We start from the raw sequence: 18788 nt of genomic DNA on the forward strand, positions 1-18788 counted from the left end.
TACAGACAACCCTTTTAGAGCATGTGCCGGGCGCACCAACCATTTTTTCCATGCGCTTTAGATCTTAAGACCTTGTGCTTAGATCGTTAAAATGCCCTATGTGTACTTAACCATTTCATTTTTTTTCATAAACTTACTTTAAGAATCAAACCCTACCTTAAGATATAAATTAAGTTTTTCCTTGTCATTGACCAACCTCTGTGTGCTACGAATTATCATCATGCCTCTCATTATGATCTGTTTTTGACCTGCACCATCCTTGCACATCTTGCCAACAATCCACTTAACTACTGACAACATAAGACTCCTCTAAATCATCATCCTTCTGTATGGATCATATGTCCTACAGTAGAGCTGAACTCTCCTTCACAGGGTTACAGAGTAATCGAATGAGATAGGATATCAGAGTTATCCCATTAGGATTAGGAAACACCTCACAGATGTGCTAGATGAAACAAAGCCTCGGGCGTTAATCACACCCGCTTTCATCACCATGAGGAACTTTCCAATTTTCCATGAACAGGGTTCAACATAGTGCTTTACACTCTTTTCTTCTCCTTTTTCAATAAATGGTGCAAGAAGGTGCTCAAGCTTTATAAAATACTTGGAAATTCAAACTAAATATTATACAAGCGGTTTTATTTTCCATTAATTGATTTGCTATTTTGCAACCTTGTTACCAAAACTTGGCGCATGTTTAAATACAGCGTTTAAACCCCTGATTTGCCTGACATGGTGAAAAGGAAGGTCTGGTATATTCTTAGCTTGAGCTAAGAATAAAGACTAAAGAGTAGCAGTGAACACAACCACTAATCTACAAGCAAATCTATCATTTCTTCTAGGCCAATAAGCTCCGCACCAAGACCCTACGCAACACTCTCAACCCTGTCTGGAGTGAGACCCTGACGTATTATGGAATAACAGATGAAGATATGGTTCGCAAAACACTCAGGTAAACAATCCAACAATCCGGTACTCAATCACAATCTATACATTCATTACTTACTGTGAATTTGATTTGTCAAGGCCTCTGCAAAACTCTACAATTAGACATTTGTGTCTGAACGCTTAACTTATTTGTGTTAAGTTGCCACTGGAAATGTGGCTTAGTGGAGTTTAGCGAAGGGTTGAGTACCTAAAAAAAGACAGATTTGGGTAACACTTTATTTCAATTGTCCTCTTTAGACATTCTACTAACTATAAGTAACTTTGCTACTACTCTTTGGAGTATTAGTAGACTGTCTGTTTAATATCTGCTAACACTTTATTTTGATGCTCCACCAACAGACATTCTACTGACTATAAGTAACTTTGCAAGAATGTCAACTTATTCTACTAACCCTAATCTATCAGTCTACTACAGTCTATTAATACTCTGAGAGTTAGCTGATATGTTGTTGCAAAGTTACTTATTGCTAGTAGAATGTCTAAAGTGGACCATCGAAATAAAGTGTAACCTACATATTTGCTACATATTGAGAGAGAAAAAAACATTAGGTTCATTCCCATGACGTATAGGTGGGATAAAAAGAAAAGGATATCAGAGAAACTGGCACGCGAAGCAAATCAACTTAAGTTTAATGAGGGCTTTTTAAAAATGTCAGTGGTGACTGACCTAAGGTCCTATTTTAATAAGAAAAGGTATGTTTTTTTAATTAAGTGTCCATGGTTACATGATTCCCATGACCCAATTGTAATTGGGTGGGGCAGGTCCACTCCAGGCCCCATGTAGTGCTGAGCCTGAGACCTAATTACAAGCAGAACAACCATTTGCCTTCAATGATTCTTGGATCGCTGCTATAGAGTGTAGTGGGGTGTTATGGCATTCATCAAAATTAAAAACCTCCAGTTGAAAGACCAGTGAAGGAGGTTGAAATTTACTTCTCACGCTGTCCTCTAAAACTGAAAGCTTACATCATGTTTAGATCTGGTTTCTGGGGTCTTCATGAAACCTCTCTGCTCCTGCGTCAGTGTATCAGCATTCAGCAAAAAATGGCAGTATATTGAGGAAACAGTGTTTGCTTTTATCCTGTAAAATTGAATCATATTTCTTGGACGTTATGTGACCCTGCAGAGCAATTATCTGGATCTAATCACTCAAATTAGCTGGCTGCTCATGCCATTAGATTTCCTTTGTCAACAGAAACAGGGCATAGAAAGCATCCATTGGTTTTCTCTAAATATGTTTTTGGATGGCCTTGGAAACGAGTTGTGGAACTTATGACATTTTGTTGTTTAGACAGATGCTATTCAAATATCCTCAGTGGTGTTACTAGAATATGGGTGAACAACTTAAGTTAATATGAAATGAAATTCCAACAAAATGTTGCCAGGAAAAAAGAAAATAGTTTTGAAAAGAATGAAACGCTAATTTTTTTTTACAATGCAATAGTTAACAGTTAATAGTTAACAGACCATTTTTATGCTTTTTTTCTCGCAATTCCAAGGATATTTCTCACAATTCTGCAAAGAAAAAATAGAATTGCAACACATAAACTTGATAATCTGACTTTATAACTAGCAATTGCGATTTTATATCACAATTCTGAGAAAAAAAGTCACAATAACCTGAATTGTAAGATATAAACTCGCAAAAAAGTCAATATGGTGAGATTTAAATGTTATAGGTGTCACAAATTGGTTGCAATGATTAAAGGATCTAAATGCAGCAGTCTTCATTTTATTAACAACAGGAACAACCAATTTAAAATGCGAAGTAAAGCTGACACTGAATTGAAAGAAACACTGGGCTTAAATAGACCGACAAACCAATCAAAGAAACGTGAAACACCTGTGACAACTTAATCAAACCATTTGTAACCAAGGAGGCTAACTGAAACAGAATAATTAGAAAACTGAGGCACAGAATTAAAACAATACAAAACCCATCCAAACTCAGATTATCCCTAACGATATAATGTGATATGATGTAACTGCAGGGCTAATAAATATGCCCCCTATGAACTGGATATGTGAATATTGTGTAGATCTATTGTTTACATCAAATTCATGCTTTAAATGTAGGCTAATCATCACAGGTTTCAACAGTCCAGTATGTCTGTTTAATGGTTTCCAAGTTCCAACCATATATGTTTGTGTTGAGCTTCAAAGTGCGTCTTTGACAATGGTATTCTATAAAAATGAAGACCATCATCCAAAAGCACAAGATTTTTTTTCTTATTCTGCGGATCTTGCCGGTTTCCTCTACGTTACCACTGTTTTTCTGCCTTCTTAATAACACAAATGCCATAATGCAAATGCAGTGATGTAACTGTGAAGTCTGTGTAAGACATTTTACATAATTCGTTTTTTTAGTTTTTGTAACCTGACTCTTTAGACGTCACATTGTTTTCTTGCGTCATAATTCAAATTGGCAATTGCTAGACGTCTACCGACTCAGTGCTAACTGCTAATCATCCTATCATGACTCACCTTTGCAAACATTTGAAAGTTTTTCATGTCATATTCGTTATTTTGGCCTCCCCTTTATACACGATGTTGCCTGGTGATTTCACCCCAGGTGAGATGTCATTGGCCCTTTCTGAGTGACAAAATGGGTTGTTTTTCACGGAGCTTGATTGTTTAGTTTGCATTGAAACCCTGTGCGGTGATTGAAATGCTGCATTAGGATAATAGCACAGACAAAGTGGCAGTAAAGATTACACCACAAAGAACATTAGTTTCCACTTGTGTGTATCATTACATAACAGCTGTGTTACACTCACAATATCCCTCAAATCCATTAAAAGCAGATTAACCAAGTTCCCTGAGTAGATAACCCACTTGGCATTGTCTTTCTAGTTAAATGTTGCAAGTGTAAAAAATGGTTTAATGTGTCAGATAATGAGGTCAAAAGTACAAGTCTAACAAGCTATACACATTAAATGAACATTTTGATTCTATCATAGTTAATTAAATAAATGTCAGTAAACTAAAAACAATGTTATGTAGGTAATTAAACTAATATTCTGCACACATTCACTTCAATTCAGCACTTGTTGTTGGCAACTTGTACAGAAAATGGCCATTAATTACTGACAGAGCACTTTTTGGTCTTTTTCAGTGTTAACCATTTATATGGCTGACAAAGCATTAAATGGGAATTCGATTTCAATATGGTGTGTTGATTAACTCTTACTTAATATGGATTAGGTTTCCAATAGAAACCTGCTTGCAAAGAAAGAGTCATTATTCTGAGGATTTTTATACCTACCATCAGTCTCTGTCTCATATGCACCAGTATATAGAAATGTCCTCTGGAATGAGGAGAAATATTATCTAATGTCCCAATACTGTGACCAGATAGCTTAATACCAGTTTACTGGATCTCATACATTTTCATTTGACTATCATATGACTAAAACATCAGACACTATTAAAGGGTTAGTTCATGAAAATTCTGTCATTATTACTCACCTTCAAGTCGTTCCAAACCCTAAGACTTTCGTTCATCTTCAGAACACGAATTAAGATCCTGTTGATGAAATCTGTGAGTTTTCTTTCACTTCATTGACAGTCTACACAACTACAATTTTGACACTTCATAAATTCATAAAGAGATCGTAAAACTAATTCACATGAATTAAGTGATTTAGTCCAAATTATCTGAAGAGACACGATCGCTTTATATGATGAACAGATTGAATTTAGGCTTTTATTCACATATAAACATTGATCAACTCACACATCAGTTGTGGTAAACGGAAGCTCAAGCACGTTCGCTTGACGTGTGAGAACCAATGAGGTTCAATCTCGTGTTTCACAGCACGTTTGAGCTTTTTTGTCTCGCTTTATAAGCCCATGAATAATAGTATAGAATACTGATGGGGATAATTGTAATCCTCTGGATTTAGTCAGTTAAAAAATGATTTATTGTGAATTTTTTTATTTTTTATTATTGAGTTTATTGTTGAATGAAACATTGATGACGTGTGATATCTGCGTGAACAGGTGCACAGAGGTATGCAAATACATAAGTTGACAGGTATCATTCCATTCGGACTGAATGCAATGATTGGACAAACATGTTATGGTCCTAAGCCTTTCACAGACAAGATATATACATATAAATACCTTTAGACCACTTAACTTGGTGATTGCTATCAGGATGTGAAAAGAGACTTTCAACCCGAATAACAAAAAAATATTAAAGCAGTTGATTACTATGAGATATTGTTGATTTTAGTATTTTGGATAAATTGGTTATATTATTGGGTTGTATTTAGTATGAACTATTCTTTCTCAATGCATTTATTTTAATAGAACTATCACAATTGACACTGTAGGTTTATACCAAACGATGGGTGATAGATAGTAGTTAAGAAAATGTGACCTTCAGTCTCTCTTTCCTGAGTAAAATCTGAGGCTGCAAGATGCTAAAAACTTGAACACCAAGTCCATGATGGAGTCGTCTAGACAGGCCAGAGGTAGCGAGAGCGGGCAGTTATTGTGTGAGTTGCTGGCTTTTCCCGCTGAGATTGCAGCTCTGTGTTTGGTGGCTCCCAGATTTGTCTGGACTCAGAGTGAATTAATGAGGCAGAGAGTCTGCGCTTCAAAGGTCACATTTCTGTTCTTAAGTGGTGCAGGAACAGGTTCATTCAACACAGCCAGAGGGAGGTGACACTGGGTGATTTACAGTTTTGATAGGTTTAACTTAGGCCTGGGATGAGGGTTTAAGGCTTAATGTTTTTAGAGAATTGGCTCCTTTAGGAGGAGTCTGTTGTTGATATGATCTGGACATATTGACAAGTTGACTGAAATCCTTAAAGGAGTTTTATGGTTTTTAGATGAAGTACAGCCGTGTGCGTGTGCGTCTGCAGACATGTGGATCGGGGAGTAACCACCTGATGATTCACCATTGCTTTTCTTCGAGGCTGTCTTAGCCAGTTTCCATGGAAACCAAAAGTCTCCCTCATAGGCAGTTCCTTTAGGGAACGCTCTTGTCCTTCACGTAAATAAACTCCAAGCACTGGCATATTCAGCGTCTCACCTGTAGTGTTTATAAAAACTACATTTTCATTTTTTCCTCAAGCAGCGTTCTGGCACTTTATAGTGCCTTAAATTTCCTCAATAAAGCCTATCTAGTAAAGCCCTGACGGTCTGCGCCTACATCCAAGTGATAAAATCGTTGCCTTATGTCTGACTCAAACTTGTCTGCTCTCGATCATTCTGAATGGAGAGTACAAATGCAAAGAGATGGTCATAAAGAGAAACAGAAAGACAAAATCTCTTTTAATTCCTCTGTGTGCTCCAGCAAGTTTAGAGGTTTAACACTGAAAATAATTGAAACCATTTTCACAAATAATTACAAAGGAATGGCAATTAACACATTGAATTAAACATGACATTTTTAAATGGAAATAGAAAGTCTGAAATAGTGTTTTCTTGTAAAACATACTTGAATAATCTTTTTTACTAAATAAAAAAAAAATCGAATAAACTTCGAAATATAGGCGCGTGTGTGTGTGTGTGTGTGTGTGTGTGTGTGTGTGTGTGTGTGTGTGTGTGTGTGTGTGTGTGTGTGTGTGTGTGTGTGTGTGTGTGTGTGTGTGTGTGTGTGTGTGTGTGTGTGTGTGTGTGTGTGTGTGTGGATTTTTCTAGGATAGGGTTTTTGGTTTTTTTGGCCATTAACCATTTTAACAGCTACTGGCCAATTCCGATTCAACTTTTGTCATTAAAATGGATTACTGTTTCAATCATGTTTTAAATTAGCAAAGTTCAAAAATGCATTCATCAAAGTCTGGTTTACTGCTGCATCATCTTCATTGAACATGGATTGGATCCATTTAATATTCAACAGGCCAACATAAATACAACAGAACAAAGATATGAAATAAACATTGCTTTTCAGGTAGGTAGTTCTGTTAGTAGTTCCTCAGTTACACAAATTGAATAAAGTAATCAAATGTAAGATAACACTGCTGTTCAAATTTAATATATATTATTCCTTATTAAAGTTACAAAGGTTGTTCAGTCAAGCAGTCTTTTGTTGTTTGATTAACATTAAAACATCAGCAGTGAAGCAGGAATATTAGGCTGCTGTCACTTTAAGAGCTGCACGGATCCAATACACTGGTACACACATGTATTATTTCTCAACGGTTTACGTTCACTTAAGCCGTAACTGACTGTGTTTACTAGGATACCCACCAAGATGGCCATTTTGATACAAATTTGTGTGAATTCAAGTCATTCAAGCACAAGACGCAGCGAAAGAGATCTAAACTGAGAATTCAGTATTCACGCTTTCTGAGATTTGGATTTCTGGGCGCTTGCTTTGAATGTGTGTGCACTAAACTATGGAAGCCCATTCCCGCCACATAAGAAAAAAAATCGAGCATTCTTAAGTCATTATGACATAAAAAGTCGAAATTTTAACATGCCAAATCGAAATTATGACTTTAAAATCGAAATTATGACTTTCTGACTGGCACCCTCATTGTTCTGACGCGACCCGACACATGATGAATTATATACAGATTAAGGAGTATTTCCAGTGGCGGTTCTAGACCATTTCAACTGGGGGGGCCAAGCTGGGGCCAGTTGTACTGTTAGAGGGGCCAGTTGCATTTAGACCTTATTGTTGTCATATCATTTTCTGCACTGCATTAACAGGCAAAATACCATGGTTATTATCATTCAACAATGTATTACATTTCCATTATATTTTTACATTTGCATTACATATTCAGTATTAGTCACAGTAACTGTAATTGACATGATGTCCTTCTTTCTCTTCATTTTGGTGAGAACTAGAGCAAAAGAAATGGGGACCAAGAAGCTTATTAATTCATTTACTGAAAATAACTGACTTGCTAGGTAACTATGTCTAACCGTTTACAGGGTTCCTGCACACTTTTTAGAGTCAGATTTAAGTCTTTTTAAGACCTGAATAAATCAAAATTAATACCGTACATTAGAGGTGTGCAATATTGACAAAAATATATCTCAATATTTTCAACGTTTTGTTGATAATAATTAGATGATATTTTACTGATTGTTTTTTTGTGCTGGTGCATTGGCTGGTTGAGGCCTGTTGTTGACAGCTGACTCACGAAGATATTCATATTTTTCATATTCAATGCAGTGGTCAGTTCACAGCAGTGACAGAAATTCATTTTTTAATTAAGGGGTAATATTTGCCACCTTAAATTGATTTCCAGGGGCATTTTCACCTATATATGGACATACTTTCTAAACGTATTTAGAGTTATGCATCACCTTTTATGTCAAATACTAACATTCAAATTATACAGTAATTATACTTATTTATAGAATAATACTTAATTATACAATAATTATACCGTACTACTGTTACCAGTCAAATTAATTCATTCAAACAAAATCCATCTTTGCAGTGCAGAGGTGAAATACTCCTTAATCTGTTCATAATTCATCTTGTGTCGGGTCACGTCAGAACAATGAGGGTGCCAGTCGGAAAGTCATAATTTTGATTTTTAAAGTCATAATTTCGATTTGGCATGTCAAAATTTCGACTTTTTATCTCATACTTATGACTTTTAAAGTCATAATTTCGATTTAGTAAGTCGTGAGCTTAGAATTATATGGTTCTATCTCCACTTTTGGTCGAAATTGAGTTTTTGACATAATCTTATCCATTAGGTGTTTATTTATGCCTGTGTGGTGTTATTTTTGTAAAAAAAAAAAACTACAGTAAACGGAGATAGAACTGTATAATTCTAAGCTCACAAAGTCATAATTTCGAATTAGTATGTCAAAATTTTGACTTTGTATTTCATACTTATGACTTTTAAAGTCATAATTTCGATTTAGTACATCATAAATTCGACTTTTTATGTCATAATTATGAATTAAGAATGCTCGATTTTTTTTCTTATGTGGCGGGGAATGAGCTTCCATACTAAACTTCTCACAGAGCGAGTACCAATTTGAGTTCCTTCGCATCTTCTTTTGCTTGAATATTTAAATCGGAAAGAAAAAACTTTCCGCTGATTTGTTTGGCAAACATTTAATTATCTTATTTTATTATTTTGCATAATCCAATGTTGATAAACCCTTACGACCTTCATTCATCTTCGGAACACAAATTAAGATATTTTTGATGAAATCCGAGAGCTTTCTGACCACCCCTTAGACTGAAACATTATTTCCACTTCTAAGGCCCAGAAAAGCAGTAAAGACATCGTTAAAATAGTCCATGTGACAACAGTGGTTCAACCTTAATGTTGTGAAGCGACGAGAATACTTTTGTGCATTAAACACCCTCAAAAATAACGACTTTATTCAACAATTTCTTCCCTTCCATGTCAGTCTCTGATGCTGTTCACGTGAGCATCAATACTGAGCCAGCGCTCTGACATAAAACCTGACATTTTTAATAAAAATGTATCTTAAGGCAAATTAAATACTTTCCAGATAATAATTTAATAGTTTAGTTTACAGAAGTGGTTCTCAAACTTTTTTGGTTAGGCCACCTTTAAACTTTTTTTTAAATTCTGGTGCACCCCCATCCTACACAAAAAAAAAATAAAAACAGAATGATTTTTTAAATTGAAAAAAGGCCAATAAAAAACACCTGCAATGCAATAGTTTCACCTTTTTAATGTCATTGAAAAATATAACAGTAAGAGACAATAGATCAGAACATAACTTTTATTTTAAATAAAAAAATGCAATATTTCAGTGATGCTTTGTATGAGCAATATATAATCAGTGGCTGCAGTGAGCTCTGTTGGCAGTCGCCTCACAAGCTCAGATTCTTTAAGACGTTTTCTTGCTGGAACGCTGTAGCGAAGCGGCACATTCACAATAGCATGATGTTGAATGATGGCGTTCGATGAAGAGCTGCTTTTCTATGGTGAGGAACTTTTATGTCAGGCTTGTTCACGGACTGAAGAAGAACTATTCAGTGGATGTGTGTTCAGTGTTGCTTTATAAAGGCAGTGCACACTTAAACACCATTGCTGATCTCCCGTGCTCCCACACTTTGAGAATCACTGGTTTACAGTGACAATATAAAAGCCAATTATTTAATTTAAAAATATGTGTCATATATCAGACTAATATTGAACTCCCACAGTATACATGACACAAAATTCTTTATTTATGAAAGTATATAACTGCTTTTACAATTTAGAAGGCAGTGACTCACAAAGCAATGATTTCATTTAGGGATCCTTGGCATCAAACGTTTAAAACTTCTCATTTTAGAGGATATGGGGAGTCAAGTTATATAGGAAAATTAAAATATAGGAGCAGTAAATGTAATATATGCAGATGTATGTAGAATCTCATAGAGCAGGGAAAACTTTATGGACAGCTTCACAAAGAGACCCACAGCTTCTCCTATAAAGTGTAAGTCAGACATGCACATGATTTCAGGCTTCAGTCTTTCACACTTTCACACAATGGAGCTCTGAGGTTTTATCTCACTCTAGCATTCGGTCTTTCCCATTATTCACCAAACCTAATTTGCCGGCGATCTTCATGTGCCGCTGATGAACATCAAAGTAGTGTTTTAGTGGCGGGCTATGGCGAACTCCTCCTGTGGCTATGAAAGCATGTGATTTATCTGAAAAGGCATACCTACATTGCCAACATCATCTCAGACAGTGACAGCTCTATTCAAAGCCAAATTACCCTCACAAGTGGCACTACTCTCATGTCTTTATACCAGAGAAAGCCATTAAGACTTGCGCTTTAAGAATACAAGAATACTATTTGCAAACGCATTTGCCGGAATGTTTACAGACAATTAAATACAGCTATTTTTCTTGTTTAATGAACAGGATTTATCTTTGCGCATTAAAACAAAGAGAAGTACAATAGGAAGCCATTAGAAAATATTTTCTAACAGCAGGAACCCTGTCTTATTCTAATCTCAAATCACGAGACATATGTGTATAGTTTATTTATTTTCCTCTCAGCGTTCTTTTAGCTCAAAATATGCCTAATCTAAATTTCTATTACCTTTTTTTGGATGTCGGATGTTGGATTATAATTTGGCCATCTTCATGAAATCTCACATTTTACTTCCCACTAATATTTTCAGTAGGAATTTAATATATTTAACTCACTAAAATAGTGTAATTATTTCATGAATGAAAGCGAGAACTCATATAATGTGTTCCACCAATTTTAACATATCAATTTATCAATCTAGTATATATGCAGATTTTGAATGTTCTAGTGAGTTAAATGTATAAAATTCCTACTTTACATTCAAAATGTGAATATATTTGATCAGAAATACAGCAAAATCAGTAATCAGAAATTGTTCTAATATGCTGATTGGGTGCTCAAGGAACATTTCTTCTTATTGTCAATGTTAAAAAATTGTAAAACATTTTGCTGCTTGATATTTTTGTGAAAACAGTGATAAAAACAATTCAGGATTCATTGAATAGAAAGTTCAAAAGAAAAAGATTTATTTGAAATAGAAATATTTTGTAACATTGTAAATGTCTTTACTGTCACTTTTGATCAATTTAAAGCTTTCTTGCTGAATAAAGTTATTTATTTACAACAACAAAAAAGCCTAACCCCAAACCTTTGAACAGTACTGTATGTGTGTCAGTGTTGGTTGAGAACAAAACATAATAAAAGGTTGGATTTACTCGCATCAGTCCAATTTATTTAAACACAAAAGAAACTGAGCACACTGCCAAAAAAACACAGTGAACAGAACAACCAATTTAATCATGATGAGAACGGGCAGAAACTGAAGCAAAACCAAGGGTATAAATACACAGGTGAATGAAACAATGAAACTAACAACAGGTGTGACGCAACCAAATCAATGTGAAACCATAGAAACAAAACACTAACATAGGAAACCAAACTGATACTCACCCACACAGAAAATAAACAAGATCACAACAATGTCTGTATTAATTGCAGTAATTATATTTTTATTTATTTATTTATTTTTAGAATATATTTTAGTAAGCACCATTGCTTTGACATCTGACTAATTTGGACTTTTCTACCCCACATTATTCAGAAATGTCTTTACAAAGCCAGGCCATGCACAAATATATCCAGCTCACACAGAAAAACACAATGTACTGTGATTGCATTGAACAAAAATCCCTGAACTCCCAGCACATTTATCCAAGAGGACAGCTGGCATTAAACATACACACTACCATAGTCAGGCATAATCAAAACAAAACCATTCTAGAAACAGCATAAAGAGCAATGCCGTCTAGGGAAACAATCCTATCCACATGTAACATAACAGGGGTAAAGTGGCTTTATTAAGCAGACCTTTTGGACATGCCTGAGTGTTTCTCCAGCTGCCCCGTGCCTCATTCAAGACCTTTATCAACAGGGGAAAGAAAGTGTGATTGCCAGTTTACCTGAAACATGACTGAATTCTTTTGAGAGCTGAACTACTGAGTCAGGCTGAACGCTTTAGCAATGGTGTGTCGCAATAACACATCTAACTTCCAGATGGGAATAGAACAAGCATTCGGGAACTAATTTTTGATGCAGTGGAGAAGTAACAAATGGAAATAATGTGGATTGGAAACGATTAATTGTATGTCCTCATTGCTAGAGCTTTGGCATTGTTAGATTGTTTAAAATCTTTAAGATTACGAGGTTATTTCACTTTGAGTCCTCCTCTGAGTTGTTGAAAACGTTCAAGTGTGGTTCAGTAAGTATTATCCTTCCATTATTGGGTGGCCATGTTCAGCTCAGAGCACAGCTCTCAGATGCTTGCTCTTTTCTCATCTGATAATAAAATAAAATGCAACCAAATACACCAGCGTTCAGTCTGAAATCCAAGAACCACCCTTTCTGCATAAGTCTTTTTGATGTATTTTATTGCTGGATGTACTGATGGGGCTATTTTCTACAAATGCATCATGTATGAAAATGTTTTAGATAATAAACTATTACAGACTACTCTGTAATAGTTACTATTCACCTGAAGTACCTCGTATGCTTGTGCGTCTGTTTCTAACTCATCGGGTTTTATGATATTTCTTATCGAGGGAGTTGAAGGAACGAGTCATGTTATGAGGTGTAAAGCATAAGGATTACGCCAGTCCTTGAAACTGAAACAAGTAAACGTGTCTAGAGTGAAAATATATCTGGATTTTATTGTCTGGATCAGTACTGCTGCTGTGGGAGAGAAAATGAACTGGGTAGAACCTGCCTGTTTTTCTTTCTTTTTTTTCCAAAAAGTAAGGCCTTCATTCGAATCATATAGGAGAACTTATTAGATGCAACATAGCCATAAGAGAATAAACAATGCATAAACTGAATTGCTTTTCATGCTTATCATGACGTGCTAGCTTTGAATGTGCAAAAGCTTCAATGAGATTTGAGAGCTTAGACAGAAGACAGTATTTTCAGTAAATGACTTGCATTTTGGTCTGTCCCTCAAAATTTTATAGAAGAAATCAGAAGACCAATATTCATATTTACTTTTAAGGTACTTTTATGGTGTGTTGACTATCCTTTTTTAAGCTTGACATTATAAATCATCCACTTATTGTAACGAACAGTTTGGATATTCTGCAAAAATATCTCATTTTATAGGTACACTATGTAACTTTTAGGCCCTTTAGTGGTTAAAAAACCAAACTGCATGTATTTTGCGGAAGAACATTGTTTTGGTGGTGCTTTGGCCCTGCATGACTGTGCGGATGAATATGGTTCTTACTCATAACTAAAAAGAGAGAACATCCTACTGCTCATAAAACATTCATTACTAGGCTTGAGAGATATAACCAGTTTAGATGGAAAGCATCTCAAGCTGACTAGATGAAGACGTTGCTGTAGCTTTACCCATTAATAGACACGGTACTTCCTTGAAAATAAATTCCAGCGCAACTCTGATAGAGAGCTACATGTGGCAATGTATCTGTTCAATAAAATACCTTACTCACATGTTGAGTAATAAAATCACCATCTCCATGTCACTTTTACAACATTTCAAATCCCTTAGTTCTCGCCATCTCCGAAAAACCAAGCCAATGTTGATTCTTGTTTTATTACAAGCTGTCGCATTCTCTTTTTGCCGGCACACTTTGCCAGAGTTTGGAGATTTAACGGCTCCATGTCAACCTTTCTCGTTCGTTGTGACCACTAGCCTATGCCCCTCCCACACCGTTCACATGTCAAACCAGCTGGAGCAACTTTTCTCTATTTACGGATATGAGACACGTACGGGAGAGTGACGTACAGTACTGTTCAAAAGCCACTTAAGCCAGTTATTTATATATTTTGCTGTTGTGTTTCAGTAGGAATCCATTGAGATTTTTGTATGCACAAGGAGACTGACAGCAGCCGGTATGATCCACACGGTGGTCTCACCATTATCAAGTCCGTCTGTGAATACATGAAGAAACTGAGACGGACTAAATCCAGAAGAACTGCGGCAACGTCTCCAATACCGGCTGTTGTCAATTGTCTCTTTCTGCTGTTGACCAATTCATCACCATCTTAAACACATGGATTTGTTGTTATTCTTTCCATCTGTTCTTGCTGTAAATGAGAGACATCAGCAGAACGTTCCTTTTTCATGTGTGAATTACTCATCTGTATCCAGTCAAATGTTATTATTGACCTGTACAAAACTAAAAGAAGCTGTGCCTTTGTTCCTACCCCCACATATCAAGTGGTTCTTGCCGATACTGCAAATAGCACAGAAAACTCATTTCACAGTGAGCAAGCTCAATGCAAATGAACATCTATAGTGAAGAGAGAGCACAAAATATTCTTCTTCTGGTTCTGCTATGAATTCGGAATATATGGGATATACTGAATAAATGGTTCTGGTCACACTATGTATTTCACCAAGATAAAGTGTTTATCAAAATGTAATGAAACGCAGGTGGTGGGGAATCAGTTTGCAATGCCCACCTTCAGCACTTGACTGGATATGTGTACATACTCCTTCAACTGGAGTCTATCTCTTTGATTGAACGGAGTAGATTTTTTCTTATTTTGGTTTAGACGTGGGCCAAACCAGTTGTAAACAGAAATAAATAATGAATATTTATCAAGTGTTGATAAAAAAAAAAGAATGAAGGAAGCTAGAATAAAATATTGTTATTTTTTAAAGCGGAGTGTTTATTATTTCTTTTGATATATTGACATAACATTTTCATACAGAAAAATATTCTTTTGTGAATATGATCAAAAATGCTGGCGCTGACTGGCAACCTTGGCAAGAAAGAGTTCTAACAAATATTCTAACTAGCTGTGTAGTTCATGGCAAGTCTACAATCCAGATCTGATACTGTCAATCTTTTATTTTCGTCTAGGATTTCAGTGTGTGACGAGGACAAATTCCGCCACAACGAATTCATCGGCGAAACCCGAATCCCCCTGAAGAAACTCAAACCCAACCAGACCAAGAGCTTCAGCAACTGTTTGGAGAAACAGCTTCCTGTGAGTAACTGTCTTTTACTGTTCAACCCTGTTCAACGAATCAGTGCGAAGACGGAAGGAGCTCAGTTGTGCTAATCATCAGTGTGGTTGTCTGTGAGTGATGGAGAAATTGAAGTTTGAAAGCTACATAAAGAGATTCAGATACCAAACTGATTAGGACGTTCAAAGTGACTCTAATTAGAATCAACATACTAATGATCAATTATCATTGAAGCAACATCCTCACATCCATCAAGCATCTGTGACAAACATGACAGGCTTACAAATACCAGCAGAATGTGATATAGGCTGCTCACTGTCAGAGGAAAACTAACAACCATACACACATTGTATCGCCTGACTAAAAGCACCTTGATTCAAAACCTGCCACATTCACGAGGGAATACATTTTTGTTTCACTGACAACAATGTATGAGGGACACAGACCCATAAGGCACATGTCTGTTCGTAGACCTGGGTCATACCTTATATCTAAGGGCCCTTTCACAACTACCTTGTTTGGTCCGGACTTTCTGACTTTTCAGTTTGGTCCAAATCAAAATTACAGGTGTGAAACCTACCCCGGACCAAGGTCCGGACCAAACAGATGAAATTTGGTCCTACGAAAATAGGTAGTATCGGTCCGGATCAAACTGAACAAAGGTTTGGTTCGTTTCTAGTGTGAAAGCATTTCTGTATGGTTCGGACTTTCAGACCTTTCACAGGAAGTTCCCGCATAGCCGAAAAAACAGAAGGTGGCAGGAAAAATGAGCCGTGGTAGCACATGGGGAGAGGAGGAAACAACGTTTTTAATTGAAGAATGGTCTGATGACATAATAGTTAATAAGAAGTCAACTGGAAAAAACGCACACAAAAAAAGGAGCTCACATGATTGCTTGCAGTCTTCTCCTCCTTTCCTGCCGGCGACGATAAAATGTTCGCACGACGAGGACGTTCATTTGGCGAATTTGAACTAGCCTTGTGTATAGTTGGTGCTGCAGGTAATTATGCCATAAAAATAACAATACAGTTGCAACGATATGCGTCTGTTCGTTCATGTTGTCAAAGTTACCCGCCGAATTGACAACACGCTGACGTCAGACGCACGTCCATTTACAAACCAATCAATGTCAAGATGCAGCCCACATAGATGATGACGACAGGACGCAAGTATGTCACGTAAAGTTCTTTAGTGCGCTCGCATAATTGCAGTGTGAAACCAAACCAAAACATTCTGAAAATATAAAATGTATCAAAACGTGAACTTTGGTTCGGACCTTGGTGCAGACTTTCAGGTGTGAAAACGCCTAAAATGCACTCCAGTCACAAACTAAACCCAGCTCAGCAGGAAGTCTTTCGTCCTCAACGTGCCTTAAGGTGCAAAGCTCTGCTAGGATCAGCACAAAACACTGCTTTATATGTTCTGGCAGGAGATGGAAAGAAAACGTTGAGGAAAGCAATTCGATACACTTCATTGTAGACATGTCTTCTTCATTTAAGGGTGGTGGATGTAGGTTTTAAGGCATCTCAAAGGGCTCCATGGGTTGACAGAATGAGCAGGGTATTGGGTGGGGGATGATCTTATCTAGTATCTTTTATCAGAGTACCTTTTGCTTGAAAGGCAGAGGTCATATAAACCTAGAAATTGTTAGTAGCTGAACTGAATCAAAGTTGAATTGATAGATTGTTTTGCTTTTATTGCTATTTATTACACAGCTCTCTGAAATACTTGATTCTGATTGGTCAATCTCAACATTCCAAGGTCTGTTATTCCCCAATAATGGCTTCTTTCATGTCTTTGGATCACCCTGCTGTGGTTTATTATTTATTTATGGTAACAACCAGCTGGATTTACATTTTTCTCTACTTATCATACATATATCCTCTACTTGAGCAATATCAGATGAGCAAGAATGCTGCGGTTCTGAATTTGGCTGTAGGCATAAATCCACAATGTGATGTTGCTTTTATGTAACAGTTCATATTTTAGACACAATATTGCCAGTTACTTATGAAAATAGTTCCAAACAAAATCAAAGCAGAATTGACTAATACACGTATCCAAGCAACACAGTGTAGTGGTGTTTTGTTCCTGAATTAATCTGTATTTTAACTAATTTGTTGAATGAATGAATCAGTAAGCACGTTTACATGCACACCAACATGCTGGTAACAACCAAAAATCTACTTAAATTGACCTGTTTTACCAGTTTACATGCAAACCCATAAACTCTCAATGCAAGAAAACCATGTTTACAAGACTTTTTTTTTTTATCTGGTTATTTACCGTTGGTGACATCAAAACGTAAGCATCTGTGTATTCCACTCAGAGTATTCTATTTAGTTTATGAGTTGTGATGTTAAATCATTAAAAGCTCCAGAGTATGCCAAAATGGCAGTGGGAAACTTGTACAGACTCATTCTCCTCTGTTTGCAGTTTCTATGACTGTACCACTGCTCCTTCAGCTGCACGAGATGAGAACACATTTTATCCTTTCTGAGGTCAGGAAAGATATATTTCCTCCTCCCCAACAGCTAAACAATTGCTCTGGGTGGATGTGCTTAAATCTGCAGAAACCATGCTTTCCTGTTACAGATCACATATCACACAACTCTGCTAGGATCTCCACTGCTTTATATGTTCTATAAGTCAGTTCACTCGGTGGCCACATTTGCAATGGCTCCCGGCAGCTATTTCGGGTATCCAAGAACAAGTCCTATTTACTTAGATGGGGAAATCCTGAAATAACATTTCAAATCACTAAATAGTGTTAAAAACACTTATTTTTCAGACTAGACCTGCCAATATGCATGTGTAATGGAGGCCGGCTAGTCAGAGCTGTGCAGGTAAATCTCACTCCCCTGATCTTAAGAGGCGCACTTGCGACTGATTCTAGAGACTGCGGTCTTTAGCTTCCTTGTTGGCGTGCCCGCCTCCCATCCCAGAGACGCCGGTTCAAGTCCCACTCGGAGCGGGGCAAGTAGGACTGGAGGGGTTACACATGGGTGGTCATAAATGCGAGGCCAGGACACGTCTTAAAACACTTGACCCTTTCTATTGCAACCAGAGCTTCTGATGGTTGCTGCAGTGATGCGATGACTTTACCAATCGACGATTGGCTGTTATTTAGAAGGCGGGACTTATTCCGCCATATTGCACATTGCACTTTCTCCCATTCATAAAGATATGAGTGCACCGTCTTTGTATATCTAAAGTATTTCCCCACATTCTGTTCCGGGAACGCGCGGAAACAATCAGTCGCAAACAGAAAAAAAAAAATCTGTAGGACACCACTCAGCCAATCAAATTACAGGACTGCAATTAACTGTTATATAATGACAAACATTCTCCAAATATCTGAGTTAATTTTTTGCAAGTTAGTTTTCAGCTAGCCTCTGTGACCAGTAAAGTTGATAATGCT

The 18788-nt window shown here is 36.7% G+C and overlaps 1 protein-coding gene across 2 annotated transcripts in view; it reads left to right on the top strand.

The window, feature by feature from the left end:
• The window catches only part of LOC143715001 (double C2-like domain-containing protein beta), a 92984-nt gene that overhangs the window by 65391 nt on the left and 8805 nt on the right, over positions 1 to 18788 (top strand). For both annotated transcript variants that reach the window (XM_077206570.1, XM_077206572.1), the window contains 2 exons: positions 843 to 952; positions 15261 to 15387. In XM_077206570.1, the coding sequence (XP_077062685.1) occupies positions 843 to 952; positions 15261 to 15387 (237 nt within the window). The remainder of the gene's footprint in view (positions 1 to 842; positions 953 to 15260; positions 15388 to 18788) is intronic.

The sequence above is a fragment of the Siphateles boraxobius genome, unplaced genomic scaffold (assembly GCF_051911475.1).
Source record: "Siphateles boraxobius isolate OS27281-9 unplaced genomic scaffold, OSU_SipBor_1 56, whole genome shotgun sequence".
NCBI lineage: Eukaryota > Metazoa > Chordata > Actinopteri > Cypriniformes > Leuciscidae > Siphateles > Siphateles boraxobius.